This window comes from Phoca vitulina, unplaced genomic scaffold (genome assembly GCF_004348235.1).
Source record: "Phoca vitulina isolate PV1807 unplaced genomic scaffold, GSC_HSeal_1.0 scaffold30, whole genome shotgun sequence".
NCBI classification, from domain to species: domain Eukaryota; kingdom Metazoa; phylum Chordata; class Mammalia; order Carnivora; family Phocidae; genus Phoca; species Phoca vitulina.
The window spans coordinates 9,213,275-9,235,689 of NW_022589733.1; the positions used below are offsets into that span (position 1 = coordinate 9,213,275).

General features: G+C 40.9%; 1 protein-coding gene across 1 annotated transcript in view; it reads left to right on the top strand.

Annotated features, from left to right (window-relative positions):
* The window catches only part of NUP93 (nucleoporin 93), a 110,001-nt gene that overhangs the window by 9,454 nt on the left and 78,132 nt on the right, over nucleotides 1-22,415 (top strand). Inside the window, exons 2-3 of the mRNA XM_032424606.1 lie at nucleotides 9,294-9,490; nucleotides 21,875-21,992. Coding sequence (XP_032280497.1) covers nucleotides 9,312-9,490; nucleotides 21,875-21,992 — 297 coding nt within the window. The 5' untranslated portion in view covers nucleotides 9,294-9,311. The remainder of the gene's footprint in view (nucleotides 1-9,293; nucleotides 9,491-21,874; nucleotides 21,993-22,415) is intronic.

Consider the following 22,415-nt stretch of genomic DNA (forward strand, 5'->3'; position numbering starts at 1 on the left):
TGATCTTCCCCTGCTTATGCCAGTTGTAAGATGGGGCTGGTGTCATTCCTTAGGTTCTATATATACAGATAATTTTCCATCACCACTAAAATGAGGCTGCTCCTTCCAAGGACACATGAAGTGAGTTTAAAGACTGACTTAAAATATTCTGCATTTGTAGATTCTTCATGAGGAGCAGGCTCTTAGAAATTACCCGAGCCAACCCCCTCATCTCAGTGGTGATGAAACTGGAATCCAGAGAGGGGAAAGGGCCCACACTAGCCCCAGGGTCAGATGCTGGTGTGGGGCAAAGCCAGGCTGCGGTGCACAGTTCTTCCATTCCAGGCCCAGCTTCTACTCTGCTGTTGGACTGGACAGCCTACTGGACAGCTGAGAGTTTATCAGAAAGTTCCCTATGTAGATACTCTGTGTTTCTCTGTAATGCCAGGTTGCTCCTCTTTGCTCATTGGAGATGAAATACAAGTGGCATTTTATGTATTAGGAAAGCTGATACTGGGCCTTCCGTAACTGCAAACACTGAATCACCCAGGCCAGTGCCAGTACTGAATCACCTAGGTCTTTAATTTCTCTTCTGTCTGGGATAATTTATTTTAGTTCTTTGTTTTCTCCAGAAGTCTACCTTCTGAATAATGATTAGATCCAAGTCTCTTTTACTTAGTCTCACAGGACTAGAAAGAATTCTCCACAACAGATTTTTTTTTTCATCTTCCTAAAGGCGGCTGAAACAGTAGTATCTGTTAGGATGTAATTTTCTCTTTGGTGGTTGTTATAAATGACAGCTGACAGATACAGCAAAAAGTGGAATGATACGTCATCTAACCATAGTTTACATTTTCAAAAGAAGAGAGGAGAGCAGAATCAGTCTTAAGCTTTTGATACCTTGAGTGAGGCCTTACTCAATAATCTTTGGTGTTGAATATTGAACACTTTTCTTGTGTTTTAATCCTGTGAAGTGTAATTAATAAGGTTTGAGGGCAAGATTTCTACTCAAAATTCAGTGCTAAATTTCTTTTGAATCACATCTTCCCTGTGGAAATTTGGAGTTCTAATAAAAATCATATTTGATAGTGGGTAATATACATTTAAAAGTTGTAACTGCCTTCCAGAAGTTCTTACTGAATGATATGAAGTTGTGCTTAAATAAGTTATAATTTGGTATCAAATATTTACTAGAAGATTTTTGAAGCAGAGATGTTTATAATTAAATGACAGAATGTTGCCAAATTGGCAACTTTGGAATAAAAACGAAAAGAATGTTTTACGATGATATAAATCAGTAGAGTTTATAAAATCCTTTCTGTGTATCATCAACCCCTTGAAGTAGATAGGGATTATCATCTCCTTTTTATAGATAAGGAAATTGAGAGGAGAGATTTAGATTTATCCCAGGGGTAAATCGACCCACTTTCAGCTAGTAAGTGAACATTGTAGATTCAAACCAGGCAGTTCAAAGTGCAGTCTTCTCCTGTTTACCCATTCTGTTTAAAAAAATACATCTATGTGTGTGTGTGTATTTTATTTATCTTACTGTCACATTAAAACTTCTAAAAATAATTGTAAAAGGAGTAACACTTAGTTGTATATTTTGAAGAAAAGAGGTATAACTAGCACCAGTTATTTCCTCTGAAATATATAAAAAATCCCCTCCCCCCTCTGACAGCATCCATAAAAGTATAGCAATGCTAAAAGTGCATTTTTTAGATTGCAGGATCTTTGTAGTTGAAAGAGGTAATACTTGGGTGTGTGGTAAGATTAGAATTTCACAATGAGTACTTATCAGTATTGCCTGAGTGTATTGAAATTCTGCAGGGAAAATAGGTGGTGTCATTTCCCTGCGCAGTCAGTGAACTGAGAGAGATTCCTTTAACACTGAAGGAAAGACAGATGTCCTTGCTATTTCTTTTTGTCTCTTTGTTACCCCTTCATATTCCTTGGATAACTGTCCTATTTGGATTGTGGGTGATTGATAAGGAAAAGGAAAAATGCAAATGGGTTTGATATGTTGCACTGCCACTTGAAAAGAGCAGAGAGATCCCTCTAGCATTCTGTGCATTAGGTCAAAAGAACATTTCCTGGATAAATTTCATTTACAAAACAGATTTCTTCCCCCAAATATAGTCTCTAAATAAACAGTTTAAAGAGGGAAGGGGAATGACAATGGGCCTGTTGTGTTGATCTTTACAGCAGTGTTTTCACTGCTCAGGTCTAGTGAGGGCAGCTCTGCTGGGGCCACAGAGCCGGTAAGTGCTGAATCAGGATTTACTTACCAAGTCTATATCAGATACCCTAGGCAAAGCAGGGCTTGGCGAACTATATAAACCTGTAGGCCTGAGAAGCTAACAAGGGTTTTTACATCTTTAAATTGTTGGGAAAAAAATCCAAAGAAGAATATTTTGTGGCAAGTGAAAATTACATGAAATTCATATTTGACTGGCCATGATGAAAATTTTATTGGAGCACAGCCATGCTCATTTGTTCACATATTATCCACTTTCAAGCACAATTATGCAGTTGCAATAGAGAATGGCCCCGAAAGCCTAAAATAATTTGCTGTCCAGTCCTTTACAGAAAAAGCTTGCTGACCCTTGCCCTAGGATGCCAGTCTCAAAGACTAGAAACTGGAAAAGAGTTTGGTAGACAGGTCTAGGATGGGTGGCTATGAGGCTCTTTCATATTTAACTTTGTTTTCTGTCAGCTTTGAGGCACTGAAGGTGCTAATTTTGGAAGTATATCCTGGAAGTCACATGGGCTTATGCCAAGAGAACTAGTGCATCACAGCCATTTCTGAGATGACCCAGTGGTCTTTAAAGCACTCAGTGGTTCCCCAGCTTGGGAGCCCACAAAGCCCTGGGAAAGTGGGAAGACGTGTTCTACTTGTGGCTGATGAAGCTTTAGAAGAAAAGACACTAATGAACTAATAATTAATACCAGAAAACAGATGTGTAGACATTTTAATACAATAAGCATGAATACTGTAAGAAACTAAGAAACAGACCATCTGCAAAATCCTGAAGGGGCCACTCTGAGAATACTGATGTAAAATGGTCTAGAAGTGTTGAGCAATTTGAATATTTTATTATCCATTTGCAAGGGAAAAATACTCTTGGTGTGTTTGCTTCACTCTCACACTACTCTGCCTCACCGCTATAGAGCTTCACTTTTGACACCCGATGTGTGGGTTTTCCACACATCAGGCAATTCTGAGATTCTCTGCACACCAGCTGGCTGTTGCAGTTTAACTCACTTCTGACACTGTGTACCTGGAGACAGCATCAGATCCCACCACCTAAGGGTTCAGTCCCACAAGACTGTGCACCCCCCCACCCCTTTTCAGAAGCCAGTCAGAAGGCCAGGTTGTCACGTGTGCTTCTGAGCTACTGGCTGTAGATGGGAGGTTCCTGCAAGCCTCTCTTCAGGTTCCATTAATTTGCTAGAGAGGCTCATAGAGCTCAGAGAAACATTTACTTATGTTTACCAGTTTATTATAAAGAATACACATGAGCAGTGTGATACAGAGGTAGGGGTCTGGAAGGACCCTGAGCACAGGAGCTTCTGTCTCTATGGAACTGGAGTGTGCGACCCTCCCAGCATGTGGTCCCCAACCCAGAGGGTCATCAAATCTCACTGTTGAAGAGTTTTTGTAGAGCTTCATCTGCAGTCCCCTTTTCCTTCCCAGAGGTTGGTGGCTGGGGCTGAGAGCTCCAACTCTAATCATTTGGTCTTTTCTGGTGACGGGTCCCATCCTGAGGCTATCCAGGCTCCCATCCCACTCCAAGTTACCTCATTAACATAAGCTCAAGTGTGCTCTAGGGGGCCTCCTTGTAAGTTACCAAAGACTCATAACCTCAGGGTATTCCAAGGGTTTTAGGAGCTTTATGCCAGGAACTGGGACAAAGACCAAATAAATTTTTTATTATACTACACTACTCTTTTCTGGCTTGATTAAATATTTAACATGGTTATATTGAGAATGTGAAAATCACCGTATTTTTCATAATTAAGACACATATTAATAGGAAGTGAACTGAAATTATTTGATGCATTTTTGCTCTGCCTTTTTATCTAGTTCATTTCATCCTATATGCAATTTGGAGATTTTTTTTTTTCTCTTCTCATTTAAGAATGTTTATGTGCCTAGAAGGGGCAATTTTTGGATGCTGAATGACAGACAGGTGAGTGCTGACTAATTTGAGGAAATGGAAGTCTGCTCAGCCCTTGATTTTAGCTGTAGGTAGAAGCTGTCTCTCTAAAGCTGTGGGCTTTAATTTTTTCTCTGCTTAGTTTTCTCAGCATCCTCTGCGTATGGTGAAGAGATCTCGATTACGGAAACTTCTAAGAGCATTCCTTATTTCCAACATCGTGGGGTGTCCTACTGTAGCCTCTGAAAAACCATGGATTATTATTTTTCATTTTGGGAGTAACTTTTTTCTTGAAGTGTGATACACAGAAAAGTGCACAAATCCTGAGTCCAGCTCAGTGAATTTCCTCAAAGTGAGCACACTGTTAAGCAGCACTCAGCTAAAAAAAACTCCAGAGAATTACCAGCCTCTCAGAATTCTCCCTTCTGTCACATTGGCCCCCTTCCCCCAAGAGTAACCAATCTTGCTTTCTAACAGCAGGGATACCTTTGCCCTTCATTTTAAAGCTTTTGTTTGCTCTGGTGTTTGAGGAGGTCTAGGGAGGCTCAGTAGGACTTCTGCTAAGTGGCATGGGAGAGGTTTGATGCCCGGGACCTTGGTACCCTGTGATGCTCTCTGAAGCACCTCTCAGTGTTCCCAAAGGCCTCTTCGGTCAGGCTTAGTCATTGATGGCAGAGGAGCCCTAGTGCTAGCCCTTTCCCTCCTAGCCCCAATATTGCTGCACTGACTGTTTCACATTCGGCTTCCTTGGTTGGGTCCTCCATGTGGTTTCTTCCTGGCTTCCTCCTCCATAGCTCGTAAAGGGTACAGCTGGCGTCCAGTCTCTGCATGGGTCCTGGCCAGATTTTCCAACACGAGGCTTAGACTTCATTCCCCCCACTCCCAAGTTCTCTCTTGGACAAAGCTAGTGAAGTTATTTTCATGATCAGTTTTTAGTATCTTGAGTCAAAACTGGTATTTGGTTGGTTTAACCCATATATTTTATGGCTAAATTAGTATTTATTTTGTGGAGGGGGTAAAAATTGTCCTTATATTTATGAAATTAATCATAATTTAAAAATTTTAATGAAACGGGATGATGACTGCATCAGAATATAGATTCGGAAACTTTAATAACTTTTTTATAAATTAATTTCCACTGGGTGAGTTATAATGCAGGACAGATCCAGTTTTTCCCAAGTATTGTATTAAATATATAGCTCTTTTCTCTCAGACAGACATGGAACAAGCTTATTTTCTACTCTGAAGTTGTATAATGAAATTCTTTCTATACGTATATTTATTCTTTTGGTTTGGAATTCTGTTCACCTGAAAACGGGTTTGTTTGTTTATTTTCCTCTAAAATACCATTGGTTTTCGTCTGGGTATTTAGAGGGAGAGTACTAGTCTGGACCAAGTGCGATCTGAATTCATGCCATTTATACTGTCATTGCCTTATGCTGTGCAGCCTCAGAAATGTTAAGTATCAGTTGGTAGTCGGAAGGGAATGTTTTTGCTCTGGTCTTTGCTTGCCTGTGGGTGCTGATTTGGCAGGAGAGTGCAGGAAGCCTTCAAGAAGAACAGACTCTCCACAAATGGAAGAATAAAACTCCTATTCATTCAACAAATGAGCACCTACTGTGTGCTAGGTGCTGTTCTAGAAGCTTGGGATACATCAGTGAACAAAACACACACACAAAATCCCTGTCCTGTGCAGCTTGCATTCTAGCAGGGATGACAGACAGTAAGGGAGGTGAGGGGTACTAGGCGTGGTTGCAGATTGCACTCTTAAATATTTTTTTCTAGGTTGGCATCAAAAACAGAGACAGGGAATCAGTTAAGAGCGTATCTGGGAGAGGAGCATTCCAGATAGAGGAAACAAGGCGTACAAAGGCTCTAGGGCAGGAATGTGCCTGACCCATTGGGGGACTGGCATGGAGGCCCCAGGGTGACTGGAGCCCAGGAAAGGAAAAGGAGACAGGGCTGGAGATGAGTCTGGGAGGTAAGAGGAGGTAAGTCTGCTCTTTAGGGCTTCACTCTGTACAAGAGGTTTAAGCAGAGGAAGGATCCTTTGAAGGGATCACATAGACTATAGGAGGCAGTGGCTGAAGCAGGGAGGCCAGGGAAGAGGTGACAGTGACTTGAGTGGGTGCAGGTGGTGGGAAGAAGTAGATTCTGGGTGCATTTTGCAGGTGGATTTGAAAGGCTTTGTTGGCCTGGATGAGTTGTGGAGGCTTTCAAGGATTTTGGCCCAAGCAGCTGAGTAGGGGCAGCTCCACACTGAGAAGACCGAGGAGCAGGTTTTGTTGACAAAGATTAGAGCTCAGGGATTGATGGCTCAGTCAGTTAATCGGTTAATCGTCTGCCTTCTGCTCAGGTCATGATCCCAGGGTCCTGGGATTGAGGCCCCACGGTGGGCTCCCTGCTTAGCAGGAGCCTGCTTCTCCCTCTGCCCCCCTCCCCCTGCTCGTGCTCTCTCCCTCTGTCTAAATAAATAAATCTTTAAAAACAATCTTATTTACTGGACCGTATTAAAGTAAATCATGACTTTTATTTTGCATTTATTATTTATATTCCACTCCATCACTCTATAAGTCTTTTTATGGGCAGGTCATTTGAGAAGTTGAGCATTTCCTTTGTCTGAATTTATCTGGCATGGATGCAAAATGTTAGATGTATTTCTTTTTCCTGTTTTTTCTTTCTTTTTTAAACTTAGAAAAGTTTGTTTCATTCAGTTCTTTATTCGGGGAGTTCTAAAATTTTCCTTATGAAAGAAAAAAAGTATTTTTTTGTCTTTTGGCTCTGTTAGACAAATTATTTTTATCTTAGAGTAAAAAGGGGTAGGGGGAAGAGGCAGCATATTACTTTTCTTTCCCCTTTCTGGTGAGCGACCATGTTTCTGTTAGTAGAATGTTATTGGCCCTGTTGGTTTCTGAGGAAAAGCATTTCTCTATCAGACAGGAGCTGTTGTTTAAAAATACTCATTGCTTTCTTCTGTTTGGGAGAATGTGTTCCTTGTTCTGCCATCCCCATTTTCCCACAGGTAAAGATGGCCAGTTACAGCCTCATTCTACTGGGTCAAAATAAAACAAAACAATGATTATCTAGAAACTTTAGGAAGAGAGTTAGTGTGTATATGACTTTTTGTCTATAAAGATTAAAGAATACCCAAGTGTTTTTATGTTTACCGAGCTGAGCTATTTTTGTTTTAACCTTGTGCCTTTACCTTTAAAGTTAATGTCTTTTAATGTCCATTTGAAAAAGTCCTCATTCTCCTGCTGTGGATTTATGTTGATAACCATGCCCTTTTAACAATAACCTGTGCTTTATAGCTGAGATATAATTATATATTATATCACCATCGTAACTATCATTGTAGACCAGTGGTATTTCAAAGGTGCAGTAGAGGGCGCCTGGGTGGCTCAGTTGGTTAAGCGACTGCCTTCGGCTCAGGTCATGATCCTGGAGTCCCTGGATCGAGTCCCACGTCGGGCTCCCTGCTCAGCAGGGAGTCTGCTTCTCCCTCTGACCCTCCCCCCTCTCATGTGCTGTCTCTCTCATTCTCTCTCTCTCAAATAAATAAATAAAATCTTTAAAAAAAAAAAAACAAAAAACAAAGGTGCAGTAGAAGGCATGGGTTTAAAACAAGAAGAGTATAATCCAACAAGAGCTACTATTTAAAGGATTTTAGTTTTTTCATAAATAATTTTGTTAACCTTTTAACAATGTCAGTTTTTTTTTTTAATGATGGCGATACTGTTTATGTTCTGTTGATTTAAGTAGTGGTAGAGTTAAAAACATTCTCTTGGTCAAGAATCTTATACAAGGATGATACAGTATATATAAGATTCATAAATATGTAATGTCCTTCAAATAGCAACACTGTTCATAGGACTTTACTCATTCAACTGTTGGAGAAACAGGTGGTCTTGTTAATATTTATGGTCTAGAAGCCAGCTGCTATTTTTATTAATATAATTATTAGTAGCAATGGCATTTATTTTTCTTTCTCTTTTTTTTAGAGAGGGGTGGGGGAGGGGCAGCGGGGGAGGGGGAGAGAATCTTAAGTAGGCTCCACGCCCACCATGGAGCCAGATGAGGGGCTCGATCTCACGACCCTGAGATCATGCCGTGAGCCAAAATCAAGAGTTGGACACTTCCTGACTGAGCCACCCAGGCGCCCCAACAATGGCATTTCTAAAAGTAGTAGGTGTAGTAACAATTAAAGTCTCATGTCCTGAATGTCATCTATAACCAGCAGCTCTCTGCTCTCAGTAACCTTTTAAACTAAAGAATGTGTGAATGGAGACTTGAAAATTAATTTTTTTTTTTATTTATTTGTTATTTTTTTAAGATTTTATTTATTTATTTGACAGCGAGAGAGACACAGCGAGAGAGGGAACACAAGCAGGGGGAGTGGGAGAGGGAGAAGCAGACTTCCCGCAGAGCAGGGAGCCCGATGCGGGGCTCGATACCAGGACCCCGGGATCATGACCCGAGCCGAAGGCAGATGCCTAACGACTGAGCCACCCAGGTGCCCCTTGAACGTGAATTTTAAAAGCCTGTCTTTTATGTTAGTGAAGGAGCAGATGTGTGAGAATAAGATGGGATTAGTCAGGAGACCTGTGTACCTGTGTCCGTCCAGCCACATTGCTGCCGAGAATACCCTGGGCACCTGACAGCTCTGTGGACTGGAGTTGCTTCTCCTGTCCACTCAGGAGCCTCAGTAGAGTTGTTAAGAATCATGTGAGATTAGGGCCTCTCTGGATGGTGGGGTTTTTCTAAGAAAGGTGGAGGAATAAGAGGTGCAGGGTGGTTGTTGTTTAGCCTCCCAGCGGTTGCCACCGTGGTTTCCATTCCTTGTCAGCTTTGAGTCTGTGGAAGGAGGCAGGAATTCTGGTCTGTAGCTTAATATCTTTGCATTTGTTCTGGTGGCAGGAATCAATCTTGGGGTTGTCAATATGCACAGAAATGATCTATTTCTTCACAGTCTGACTCATTTTCTCTGTCAGGCCTGTTCTTGGGCTCTGTTCAGGAACAAATCCTGCTTGTTGGTGAGCTGTCTCCTTGTCTGTTTACAAAAAGTCCTCGTGTTCCGTTTAGCTTGTAACAGACTCGGGCAGCGTTCAAAGCCTGTCCTCCCCTTGATTTAGGTCTCTTCTTTTCCTCCCCCAGCTAGGATCTGCAACTCCAATGGATACTGAGGGGTTTGGTGAGCTCCTTCAGCAAGCTGAACAGCTTGCTGCTGAGACTGAGGGCATCTCAGAGCTTCCCCATGTGGAACGGAATCTGCAGGAGATCCAGCAGGCGGGCGAGCGCCTGCGTTCCCGTACTCTCACACGCACGTCCCAGGAGACAGCAGATGTCAAGGCGTGAGTACTGGTGGGGAGGCAGCGCTGCTACTGGGTGGCTCAGGGGCAGGATCCGATTCTTCTTTTCCTCTCTTGAACTAAGATGCGGTCTGTAAATGACAGACACAAACCTGATTCTTGGGAATTCAGAAAGGTTTTTTAAACAGGTCAGCAGCCTTGCTCTGTCTCCCTGCCCCCAGGTTTTCCAGCTTGTCTGCCTGACCAAGCTGTGAGCCCGTATCACAGGCAGAGATGATCAGGATGGGAAAGGACGAAGAGCTTTGTCACACAGAAACCCGTTACCGTAGTTCCTGATTGACTTTGCTGACCATTGGGTCATAAATGTGGTTTACACAGATAAATGTTACCTTCAAAGCCAGGGAGCACTCAGAGATGAGCACACTTTTTAAATGCACTTGGAAGAAATTGATGAGCAGTCAGTGATGAAAAGCCATCCAAGTGAGGGGTGATTCTGTCTGGTCATCATTAGCGATCCCAACAGCTGCTGCTACAAGGCCTTGGACGTGTAGTGCCTGCCAGGTGACCATAGAACGGGAGAGTGGGCAGCCCCAAGAGTGCAGCTGAGGAAAAGTACTGGCTGTCTGGCCGGTGGCTTCTGCTGCTACACAGCATCAGCAGTGGGCTGTTGATTTCACAGTCATGTGTTGGGGGCCCCACTAGCCAGTTCTGGGCCATCTCTGGGGCTACAACCATGAATTAGGCATGGTTCTTGCCCTCAAGGAGCTTGTAATTTGGGGAGACAGAAGAAAAAAACTTGCCGCTTTCCATAAGAAATGTGATTTACTGATGACTTATGTGTCAGAAACTTGGCTAGACTTCAGAGTTTGCTTAATCCTCACAATGAATATTAGGACTGTTGTCCCCTTATTACAGTTGAGCAGCTAAGGCTCAGAGAGGGCAGGTAACTGTCAGGTCGCACAGCTGATGAGTGTTGAGCCAGATCTCCAACCTAGGAAGGCTGACTCCAGAGCACATGCTCTTTTAGCCCCGATGGAAGGGCCAGGGAAGGATGAAGGGGTGCCGGTACTTGTGACCTCAGTGGGTCTGGAAAATCACTGAGATTCTGTGTGGGAGATGTGGGAAATTGTCAGTCGTCTGCTCAGTCTTCATTGCTTGAACTTGAGAAAGACCTAAATGCTGATGTTTCCACAGGGACGTTATTTTGGGTTTGTAATAAATGTCACAAGAGTGAGCATAAGGTCTACATTCTTTTCCCAACTAATCTTGAAAGCTGAATGCTTTGGCTGCTCCGCTGAGTTAGTAAGGATGTTGTGGGAATTCTTCTGTAGGTCTCTCCAGAATTTTATTTTTTTAAATACTAGTTAGTTTCGGTTCCATCGGTGTTGGCGAAGACAAATCAGAGGAACCCTGGCAGGGATTTTTTTTTTTTTTTTAATCCAGCCAGTTGCTCCCCTGCACCGTTCCCCAACACCCCTGCCAGCCTTTAGACATCTCTGCTTACTTGTCCTCCTGCAGGCTCCTTTCTGTTGCTGCTGACTGCCTGCAGTTAGCCTCAGTCTTGAGCACGCAGGGTCTGTGCTTGTGTGCAAGGATGCTGCCCGAGCAAAGGGACTGTGGTGCCAGCTGAGTTGCTATAGTTATAATTTAATTGCATCAGCTTTACAGCCTATTAAGAGCAAAAAGGGAAAATGTTTTCTTGGTAACAATTATCAGTCATGCTCTCTTTCTTGTAAATTTCCATTCTTCCTCATTTCTTTCTACCTTAAATTCGTTATTTTAAGGAGGAGGAAGTTGAAACATTGAGAGAATGGGTATAGGGTGGGGCAGGTGCTTAAAAAGAAACCCGAAGGGCTGATGACTGTATTTTTCCACCTTGATAGGCAGACATAAAGTGTGATGTGAATATTTTAGTACAGGGTGAAGGCAGAGGAGAGAACTGAGCAGGAAAAATTTTCTTACATGAAATAAATTTTGGAAGAAAATGTGTCTTTAAGATTTTAGTTAAGATTAGATTGTAGATTTAAGATTGAATTGTTCTGTGCTGAATTCATTTGTTTAAATATACTTTGTTGGATTTTTCATTTTAGGGAACAGATTTGAAAGCTTTTTTGCATGTGTGTTTGATATTTTTAAATTGTTAAATTTCTTCAGACATGAAGAAGAATATGCATAACATATATAAAGGTGTAAATCAGGGGTTATCGGCCTATGAACCATGAGCCAGCTCCAGCCCGCTGCTTGTCACAGTCCTGTTGGAACACGGCCACACTTACGTATGTATTGTCTGTGCGGCTTTTGTGCTACAGTAGCAGACTTGAGTAGTTACGACAGAGGCTCTGTGGCCTGCAGAGCCTGAAGTATTTACTGCCTGCCTTGTACAGGATAAGTCTGCTGACTCCTGCTGTAAATAATAAAATGAATTGCACGTTGCACAGTGAAGACGTAGAATATCATCAGTAGCTGTGAAGCCCTCCCTGGGTACCCATTTTCAATTGCATCCCCCCTTTTTTCCCATCAGAGATGCCTCATTAGATTTTTCCAGTCAGACTCAGAAGCCAAACAACTTAGAGTTGTTCAAAGAGAAAGCCAGCAATCACTCTCTCTCCTTAACTTTATCCCCCAAGGTAACTAGTGTTACTGATTTGCTTCTTCTTTCACACTTTTCTCCGTGTTCATGCGAAACATATATGAACATTTATTTGCCCAAAGTTTTACAGTAAATGATAACTTTACTTGTGGTAATACTACTAAGCAACCTTTTTGAGCACTTGCTCTTTGTCAGGCACCGTGCCAAGCACTTTACATGCATTATATAATTTCTTCTTAAAATAAGCCTGTGAAATAAGTGTTATTATCTCTGTTTTATAATTGAGAAACGTCAGGTAGCAAGTGGCCAAGCCAGAATTCAAATCCAGCTTGCTCAGTAAGAATCTCTTCCATTTGTATGGCACTTTTCAGTTCCCAAAGAATTGTCACAGGCGTTCTCCTGACTGGTCTCCACAAGCCTGAGAGGTGAGTGAGGCGGGGATTTTTCTCCAGATTTAACAGAGAAAGAAAATGAAGCTTGGAAAATGGATGCATCTAAGATTTTTAGGCAGTAAGAGACAGGTGAGACTTGAACCCAGGCCTCCTGACTTTGTTACTGCTCCCCGTGTGTACTGAGGACACCTTTTGTCCTCTTACTTTCCTGGGACCTAGAGTGTTTGATTCCAGCCTCTGTGGCTTTTTGCTTGGGAGAAGCTGCCTAGTTTATGGAAATTGAGGCAGGTAGAAGGCAAGGAGCATTTGGATTTTTCCACCCTTAGAAGCTGGAAGTTTCTGGTACAGGCTTTATTTGTAAAGCCTTCCTCTTACCCTAAATTCCTTCCCCTTTTTCCTCAGTTCTCTGTCCACCTCTCCCCATCAAGGCCTCTGCCTATTCACTGGACAGTTCCTGCAGGCAACACCCACTCGGATGACTTTTCTCTTCTGAGTACTCTCATAGCTAGTTTTTTTTTTTTTAATTTCAAGGCTCTCAACCCTAGTACACCTTAAAATTGCCTGGTACTGGGTGCATTCTCAAATATCACTGGCGGGGATATGGCACCTGTCGGACACAATTTGGCAATATCAGGCGAATTTACCCTTGACCCAGCAGTCCCTTTTCCAGGGATCTATCCCAAAGACACACTGGCAAAAGTACAGAAGATGTGTGCACAATGATACTCATTGTGGTATTATCTGTAATAGCAAAAATTGAAAACTCAAACATCCATCAGTAGGGGACTGGTTGATTAGATGTGGTACATCTTGGTAGTGGAGTATTTTTCAGTAATACAAAAGAATGAAAATATACACTACCATAGAATGACCCAATGTTCACAAATCAGAAGACTTAATATTGTTAAGATGTTAATACTGCCCAGATTGATCTGCAGATTCAGTGGAATCCTTATCAAAATTCCAGCTTGCTTTTTTGCTGAAATTGACAAGTAGATCCTAAAATCCATGTGGAAATAAAGACACCTGGAGTTGCCAAAACAATCTTTAAAAGGCAGAAGAAAGTTGGAAGGCTCACACTTCCAATTTCATAACTTCAAACAAAGCTACCATAGTCAAGACTGTGTGGTACTGGCATAAGGATAGACAGTCGAATAGAATGATGAGTCCAGAAATAAATCCATGTGTCTGTGATCAGCTGATTTTCAGCAAGTGCCAAGAGCATCCAGTGTTTTTTCAACAAATGATGCTGGGACAACTGGATATCTATATGCAAAAGAAAGAAGTTGGACACCTTAACTCTAAATGTAAGACAGACCTAAATGTAAGAGCCAAAACTTTAGAACTCTTAGAAGAAAATATAGGTATAAATCTTTCTGACCTGAAGTTAGGTAGAGCTTTGTTTGATATGAACTGAAAGCACAAGTGACAGAATAAAAAATAGATAAATTGAACTTCATCAAAATTAAAAACTCTTATACTTCAGAGGACACTATTAAGAAAGTGAGAAAATAGGGATGCCTGGGTGGCTCAGTTGGTTAAGCATCTGCCTTCGGCTCAGGTCATGATCCCAGAGTCCTGAGATCGAGTCCCACATTGGGCTCCTTGCTCAGCTTGGGAAGCCTGCTTCTCCCTCTGCCTGCCGCTCCCCCTGCTTGTGCGCGCGCACTCTCTCTCTGACAAATAAATAAATAAAATATTTTTTTTTAAAAAGTGAGAACCCAGAGAGTGGGAGAAAATGTTTACCAATTACTTCTCTGATAAGGGACTTGTATTCGGAATATGTAAAAACTTATAACACAATAAAAACACAACATAGTTTAAAAATGAGCAAGATCTGCATGGCTGTTTCTCCGAAGATGATGTACGCACGGTCAGCAAGCAAATTATGAGAAGCTCAACATCACCAGCCCTCAGGGAAACGTGAATCAAAACCACCTTGACATACCACTTCACATACACACTAAGATGGCTATAGTCAAAAGACAGACCCTAGTAGTGTTGAGGATGTGGAAAAAATTGAGACTCTCATATACTGTTGGTAGGATATAAAGTATTGCAGCCACTTTGGGAAACAGTCCAGCAGTTTCTCAAAAGGTTAAACATTGTGACCATATGACTCATCAATTCCACTCCTAGGGCTATACCCAAGAGAGATGAAAACAGTTGTCCATATAAAAATTGGTACGTGGGTGTTCATAGCATTATTGATAATAGTCAAAATGTGAAAACAACCCAAATGTCTGTCATCTGATCAATTGATAAATAAAATGTGGCATATCTGTAAAATGGAATACTACTTGGCAATAAAAAGAATGAACTGTTAATACATGCTCCAACATGGATGAACTTTGAAAACATTATGCGAAGTGAAAGAATCCGGTCACAAAAGACAACATATTGTAGAGCTCCATTTATGTGCAATGTCTTAAATAGGCAAATTGATGGAGTAGAAAGTAGATTAGTGGTTTCCAAGGAGCGGTGGGTGGATTGAGGGTCATGGGGAGTGACTGCTGATGGGCCGGGGGTTTCTTTGTGGGGTGGAGAAAGTGTTCTAAAAATCAATTTTTTAAAAAGATTTTATTTATTTATGTGGCAGAGAGAGACACAGCGAGAGAGGGAACACAAGCAGGGGGAGTGGGAGAGGGAGAAGCAGGCTCCCCGCGGAGCAGGGAGCCCAATGCGGGGCTCGATCCCAGGACCCTGCGATCATGACCTGAGCCAAAGGCAGACGCTTAACGACTGAGCCACCCAGGCGCCCCCTAAAAATCAATTTTAGCGAAGGTTGCACAACTCTGAATATACTGAAAACCACTAAATAAGTCAGTTAAATGGGCAATTGTGTAGTATGTGAATTGTATCTCAATAAAGCTGTTTTAAAAAAGCAGGTGATAAAAATGTATATACATATCTATTGATAAAAAAGGAAGGTGTTTTAAAAGTACCTGGGATTTGCATTAATCAGGTATACTAAGACATGTGGACAAGAAAATGACTGTCATGAAGGAAGGGAGTTTCTACCCACAGTTGTCTAGAAATGAGACAGGACGCATCATAGGTCAGCACTGGGGTCAGTCAGGATGCAGTGAGAGCAAGGGGAAATGCGGGCAAGAGCCTGTATTACGGTTTCCATGGGAAAGTGAGGCAAGGCAGGGTCAGCAAGCTTAGGATTGGCTAGTTTGAATAATCTCAGTGGGCTCTGAGGTATAGGGGCTGTCTCTAGTTGTCTGGTACCTAGCCGTAGGGTGATAAGTGGCCCAGTAAAGGAGGTGGTTGGGGTATTGGCTCTGGACTCGTTCGTTTGCATTTGAAATTTGTACTCACTGGCCTCTCAGAATTAGCTAACCTTGGGAAGGGCAGCCCTTCCAATGTCAGCAAGGCCCCAGTTGTCAAAGCATCAGAAAACAGAAAATAAAAAGGCATGATTATTTTTTTTAGCTGCCAAGAATATATTTTGAAGAAGTTTTTAAGAAGTGAAATAAATGGGGGCGCCTGGGTGGCTCAGCCGGTTAAGCGGCTGCCTTCGACTCAGGTCATGATCCCAGGGTCCTGGGATCGAGTCCCGCATCGGGCTCCCTGCTCAGCGGGGAGCCTGCTTCTCCCTCTCCCTCTGCCTGCCTCTCTGCCTACTTGTTCTCTCTCTCTCTATGTCAAATAAATAAATAAAATCTTTAAAAAAAAAAAAGAAGTGAAATAAATGCTTATGAAGCAGTCAGGGTACCTCAGTTCTGTAGAGGTATTCTTTCCAAAAACAAGCCAATTTGTGGCTTAATTTTTCTTTGGAATATTGTTTTACTTTTCTTGAATTCATGAGTTTTTAGTGCCTATATCTCATGTTCCATGGGATGGCTAGATTTTGAATCTTAACACTCAGTGTCAATAATTACCAATCAGGGACAGTTTTTCTTTATATCCCCCCACCTAATAATTTTTAAGCGAATCCCAGCCATTTCACTCTTTCATCCACAGATACTTCCAAGTGAATCTCTAGAAACTAATTCCATTATTTTTAAACATAACTACAATTCTATATCTAAAATACAAGTAAATATAATACTTTAATATCAAATTTTTAGTCAGTGTTCAAATATCTCATCTCTTAAATGTTTATCAATTTGTTTGACTCATAATCCAAATATGCCCTATGTATTGTGACTCCTTGATAAATCTCTTTTAAATTTCTTTTATTCAGTAAGTGCTCACACGGTCTTTTCCCTTGGAGCTATTTTGTAATGAAGGACTGAACTGATTTGTCTTTATAGAATTTCCCACCGTCTGGCTTTGCATACTCTCACCTAGTAGCTTCCTCTTCCCTACAAATCCTATTAATTTCATAGTTATTTTTAGTGAATAGATTCATACGACTTTTTCTTTTCTTTTTTTTTTTTTTTAAAGATTTTATTTATTTATTTGACAGAGAGATAGAGAGAGAGCACAAGTAGGCAGAGAAGCAGGCAGATGGAGAGGGAGAAGCAGGCTCCCCGCAGAGCAGGGAGCCCGATGCGGGACTCGATCCCAGGACCCTGGGATCATGACCTGAGCCGAAGGCAGCCGCTTAACCGAATGAGCCACCCAGGCGCCCGACTTTTTCTTTTCTTAAATAATTTCCTTACTAAACGCGTTTAACATACAGAGAAGTAGAGACAAAAGCTTAATGAATCTCTACATACCCATCACCCAATTTCAGTAATTACTAAATCATGACCCCTGTTTGTTTCATCTGTAGTTCCACTCAGATTTAGAAAAAAATTTTAGACATCAAATATATCTCTAAGTAATGACTCCAATAATAAAATCACAGCACCATAATTACAACTAAAATTTTTAAATTTGTTAATATAAAATAATTTAGTCACTGCTCACAATGCAATTGCTTTAATAATTATTTTCAAGATTGTTCATTTGAATTCAGATTCAGAGGTTCATGAAATGTAAATCTTTGTTGGGTGTTAAGAATTTCAAGTTTTAAAATTAATCTTTTAAATTGATGCAAAATATTCACAAGTCTATGGCCAAATGTATAAAACAAGGTACTGAATATACAAAGAGGTTCTACTTTTTGGCCATTAGTTTCCATTCTACATTCTTCCTCCTTTCAGATATTTTTTTTCAGGTTTGTTTTTTTTTTTCTTTCTCCTTCCACATAAACTGTGCCAATCTACCCCTCCTCTGTGCTGGTACTCTCGACTTTTCCCAGTCCTGGCACCTTTCCTGAGAACTCACTCAGACTGGTCTTCCTCCTTGCTTTTCTTCCCTCCTTTCTTAAAAAGGCATGATTTAAACAGAAGGTAAACAAACAAAAGGTTCAAGTAACCTTAAATAAAGTAGAGAAGACAGGGACTTTTTTTTAATAAATTGACTTTGGAATTGTGTAAATATTTTACATTATTATAAAACAAACTTAAATTTCAAAAAAGGAATTCCTAAAAAAGGAAAATAAATGCTTAATCCAGTTGGTGACATAACCACACAGAGAGGAACAGTTCCAAGTGATATCTTAATCTGTTATAAGTCATCATGTTGGAGGTGTTGTTACTGCTGTTTTGAGACTATTGTGTGTATAGTGTAGGATAAAGCAAATAAGTAGTTATGGTGGTTATGCTGAAACTAGGACTTGTGGTGTGGGAGAAAGGAGATACAGATAGAAAATCTGTGAGGTTAACCCAAAACTTCGTGCTTTAAATTTTGAATTGGAATTATTAGTATAAACTCACCATGTAATTTATCTTAAGAAAACTGAAACAAAAGTAAAAACTTTATTTCTAGCTCTACTTATGGAAAGGACCTATAAACAGTGTGCCAGTGAGCAGTTCTAGTACCCAGATAGTTGCCTCTAAAATCCATCTTTTAATAAAACAACGGGGGTTCTTTGGACAGTTGACTGACTCCAGGTGTGTATAAGATGAACGTGAGTCATGTCAAAAGAACTCAAAACCATCCTCAAAAGGTTTCTAATGGCTGAGGAGACAGTTTGAGCCTCATAAGGATAGTAACTGCAATGGACTGAAACACATCAGTAAGTGGTTACTATGTTTCAGTTCATATGTTTATGACTGTTTAAATTCATGAGTTCATAATGATACTAAAACGAAACTCATCAGTCACTTTGAGGATGCTGGAGAACCATCTCATTATTCAGAATAACCACATAGGGGATGAAGAGTTTTTCTGAAAGGAAATATTCTGGCTAATAAAAATAGAATACCTGGGGCGCCTGGGTGGCTCAGTCGGTTAAGCATCTGACTCTTGGTTTTGGGTCAGGTCATGATTTCCAGGTTGTGAGATTGGGCTCTGCACTCAGCCAGGAGTCTGCTAGAGATTCTCATTACCCCCCCCCCCCCCCCAATCATGTGCTCTCTCTCTTTATTTCTCTTTCAAAAGAAATAATTTTTTTTTTTTTAAGATTTTATTTATTTATTTGACAGAGCACAAGTAGGCAGAGCGGCAGGCCAAGGGAGAGGGAGAAGCAGGTCTCTGCCAAGCAGGGAGCCCGACGCAGGGCTCGATCCCAGGACCCTGGGGTCATGACCTGAGCCAAAGGCAGCCGCCCAACCAACTGAGCCACCCAGGGGCCCCAAAATAAATAAATTAAAAAAAAAAAGAATACCACCATTTTGCAACCTCTAAGGGATTAATGACCCTAAGCAGTGATCGTAAGTATCTGCTAACATTCCAAAAGAAATAACCAGACTTCTTGATGAAAGTCTCAAGTAATCTAACCAAAAAATAAGGACACCTGAATCTCATCAAACCTTTAGAGCTTACTTTCAATTTATAGGAAATACAGAGCCTGGAGGAACATGTCAAATGACATCTTGGGGATGTAGTCCATAAAACCTGTTATGTGGGAAACTGTATCCTTCCTACTTTTAGTGTAGTCCATGGATCAATAGGAGAAGCATCAACTGTGAGCTTTTTAGAAATGGAGAATCTCAGGCCCCATCCCGGACCTACTGAATCAGAATCTGCATTTTAGTATGCTTCCCAGGTGATTCAGATGTACAGTTCAAGTTTAAGTAGTACTGCTCTACAGGACAAATAATCCAAAGTCCCCAATAAAGAAATTGTAAGAAAAAGAAAAGGAGATGGAGGAGCACCCTATAGATTAAAAAGATTTAGGAGGCGTATCATTCATAAGTAGAGATCTTATTTATATCCCGGTCAGAAAAAACACAAAATTTTAATTTTTAAATAATCGGGGGACTATCTTGGATCTACTTCAGAATAATCTGGGTGGTGGAAAGAGGAAAGTAGGTAGGTATATAGGTGAAACAGGGTTGACTATGACCTGTTAATTGTTGAAGCTGGGTAATGGGTACAAGGAGGTTTACTATTTAATTTTGTATTTAAAATTGTTTTTCTATAAGGGTTTAAAAAGGAGGGCCTACTAAGACGACGACTATAATCAAAAGGGTAATGACAAGTATTGGCGAGGATGTAGAAAACAATTGGAACTCTTGTACATTGCGCATGAGAATGTAAAATGGTGGAAAACTATCTGACCGTTCTTCAGAAGGTTAAACAGCTACTGTATGATCTAGCAATTCTATTTCTAGGTATATATCCAAGAAAGATGAAAACATATATTCACACAAAAACTGGTACATGAATGTTCATGGCAGCATTTCTCATAATAGCCCCAAAGTGGAAACAACCCAAATGTCTATCAGCTGATGAATGGATACATTCATAAATATAAAATGTGACGTATCCATATAATGGAATATTGTTCAGTTATAAAAAGAAGTACTGATACATACTAGAACATGGATGAATCTTGACAAGCATTATGCTGAGTGAAAGAGGGTTGTCACAAAACACGACATATTGTATGATTCCATTTATATGAAATGTCCAGAAGAGGCAAATCTATAGAAACAGAATAGATTAATGGTTGTCAGAGGTTGGGGGGGGAGTTTGGGAAGGGACATGGGAAATGAATGCTGGTGGGTAGGGGGTTTGTTTGGGGGTTGGTGAAAATGTTCTAAAATTGATTGTGGTGAAAGTTGTACAACTCTGAATACACTAAAACCTACTGATTTGTACACTTTAAATGGGTGAATTGTATGGTATGTGAATTATATCTCAGTAAAGCTATTATTAAAAAAGGAGGGAGGGCATTACATTGATATCCATGCTCCAAGCTTCACCCAGTACTACTCAGAATCATTGGGAGGAAAGTTGCCTAGGTGACTCTAATGTGCAACCAGGGCTGGGAACTACTGTATTAGAAAGTTAGCTTTAAGGATTGTTAGAAGAGAGAGGCAAGATTATTTATCTGACATGGTAGCCTGGAGGAGAAGCCCTCAGGGATGGCATTTTAGTTGACCTGCCTACATGGAAGAGACAAAAATCTACAGTGGGGAGCCCTCTGGGTGCACATCATCTATTTCTGTAGTACTTAGTAGAATAGAAATAAAAACGAAGTTCTCTAGTAAGTCTGTTAGTTCAGAAGTAGAAATCTTAGGTGTCATAGCTGTGGGTATTAGGATGACTTGTGCTGCCCAGTGGTGTAGCTTCTGAGTGCCTCAGAAGGAACATAAACTTTGTCAGTGGGATTTTTGGGTACTACGTCATAATCCAAAAACAACAGTCTAAGCATCTGATTCCCTAAATTCCTTTCTTCTAGAGAGTGTTCTAGATATTAGTGAGACTCTGTGATTTTTTAAAAAACTCTTCCATTGTTACATTCCCCCAAGTGAGTAGAAATAAAGCTAGCTGTATTATCCCCATCTGTCTTCAAAGCATTTATCAGGTGACAGGCTCCTGTGTTATTGGACTGGGCAGCAGAGAGGGAACTTGAAGACGTCCTAGATACAATGTTTGGCTTTTAAAGAGAAGCCATGGAGAACCAGCCTTGGATTCTGGTTTGACTGCCCTTTGCAAAATCATTGATGGTCCCAGACTTTTAATTTCTTCAACTAATGAATAAAGTTTGGACTGGGTTACTCTTGTAGCTTCTCAGATGTTGTGGTTCACATATCTGTCTTTACAGAGGCTGTGAATACAGGATGGTGGTTAAGAGTTTGTGCTCTGGAGCCTGATGACCCAGCTCTGCCATTTTCTGGCTCTGTGACTTTGGAGAAGTCACTTAATCTCTTTGCACCTTAATTCCCCCATCTGTAAAATGGGGATTGAGAATAGCATCTACCTCATGATTTTCTTTTGTGTAAAATATGTGGAGTCGTCTAGCCTATCATTTTATTGCATTTTATTCTAGGCAAGTTTTATTTTAATTCAGGCATGACCAGAACTATCTTATGACCAGATGCAGTATTGTGTCTGTTACTCCATGTGATCTTTATGGAAAGGTATAAAAAACCATATAAAAGTGTCTGAGTAGTACATAGGAAGTTTTGAATAAAAAATTGTCTCTAGTATTTTATGAAGCATGTTAGATGTCCTAATTCTGTTTTTTTCTCCCTGCCCCATATCCTCATATAGGTCAGTTCTCCTTGGGTCTCGGGGACTTGACATATCCCACATCTCCCAGCGATTGGAGAGTCTGAGTGCGGCCACCACCTTTGAGCCTCTTGAGCCTGTGAAGGACACAGACATTCAGGTAAGGGCTTCCAGGTGCCAGGACTGGTGCAGGTCGAACCCTGAGTATCCAAACCAGGCTGAAGGCCCTGGCCCTTTGTTGACCAGCTCATTTAGGAATTCTAGATTTCTTTGTTAATTCTCTTCCTGAGATATTAAGAGAATGGGAGACTCCGCTTTGGAGGTATAGTAGGGAACATAGGTTACTTTAAGAGTACTCTGAGAGGCTGAGTTTAGGAAAGCAATTCCAACCTGCACTTTTTAGATTATTGTAATTATGAGAACAGATTTTTCTTCCTTCCTTGGGCTTAATCCAAGGCACCAGAGACATTAGTTATAAGTTTCTCTTGCTTTCTTTGCTGGATCTCAAATAATTTTACTCTTCGTCTTCCACATTTCTTTTCTACATCTTGCTTGTATTGGTTGGCAAAGAGCTGGGGAAAAC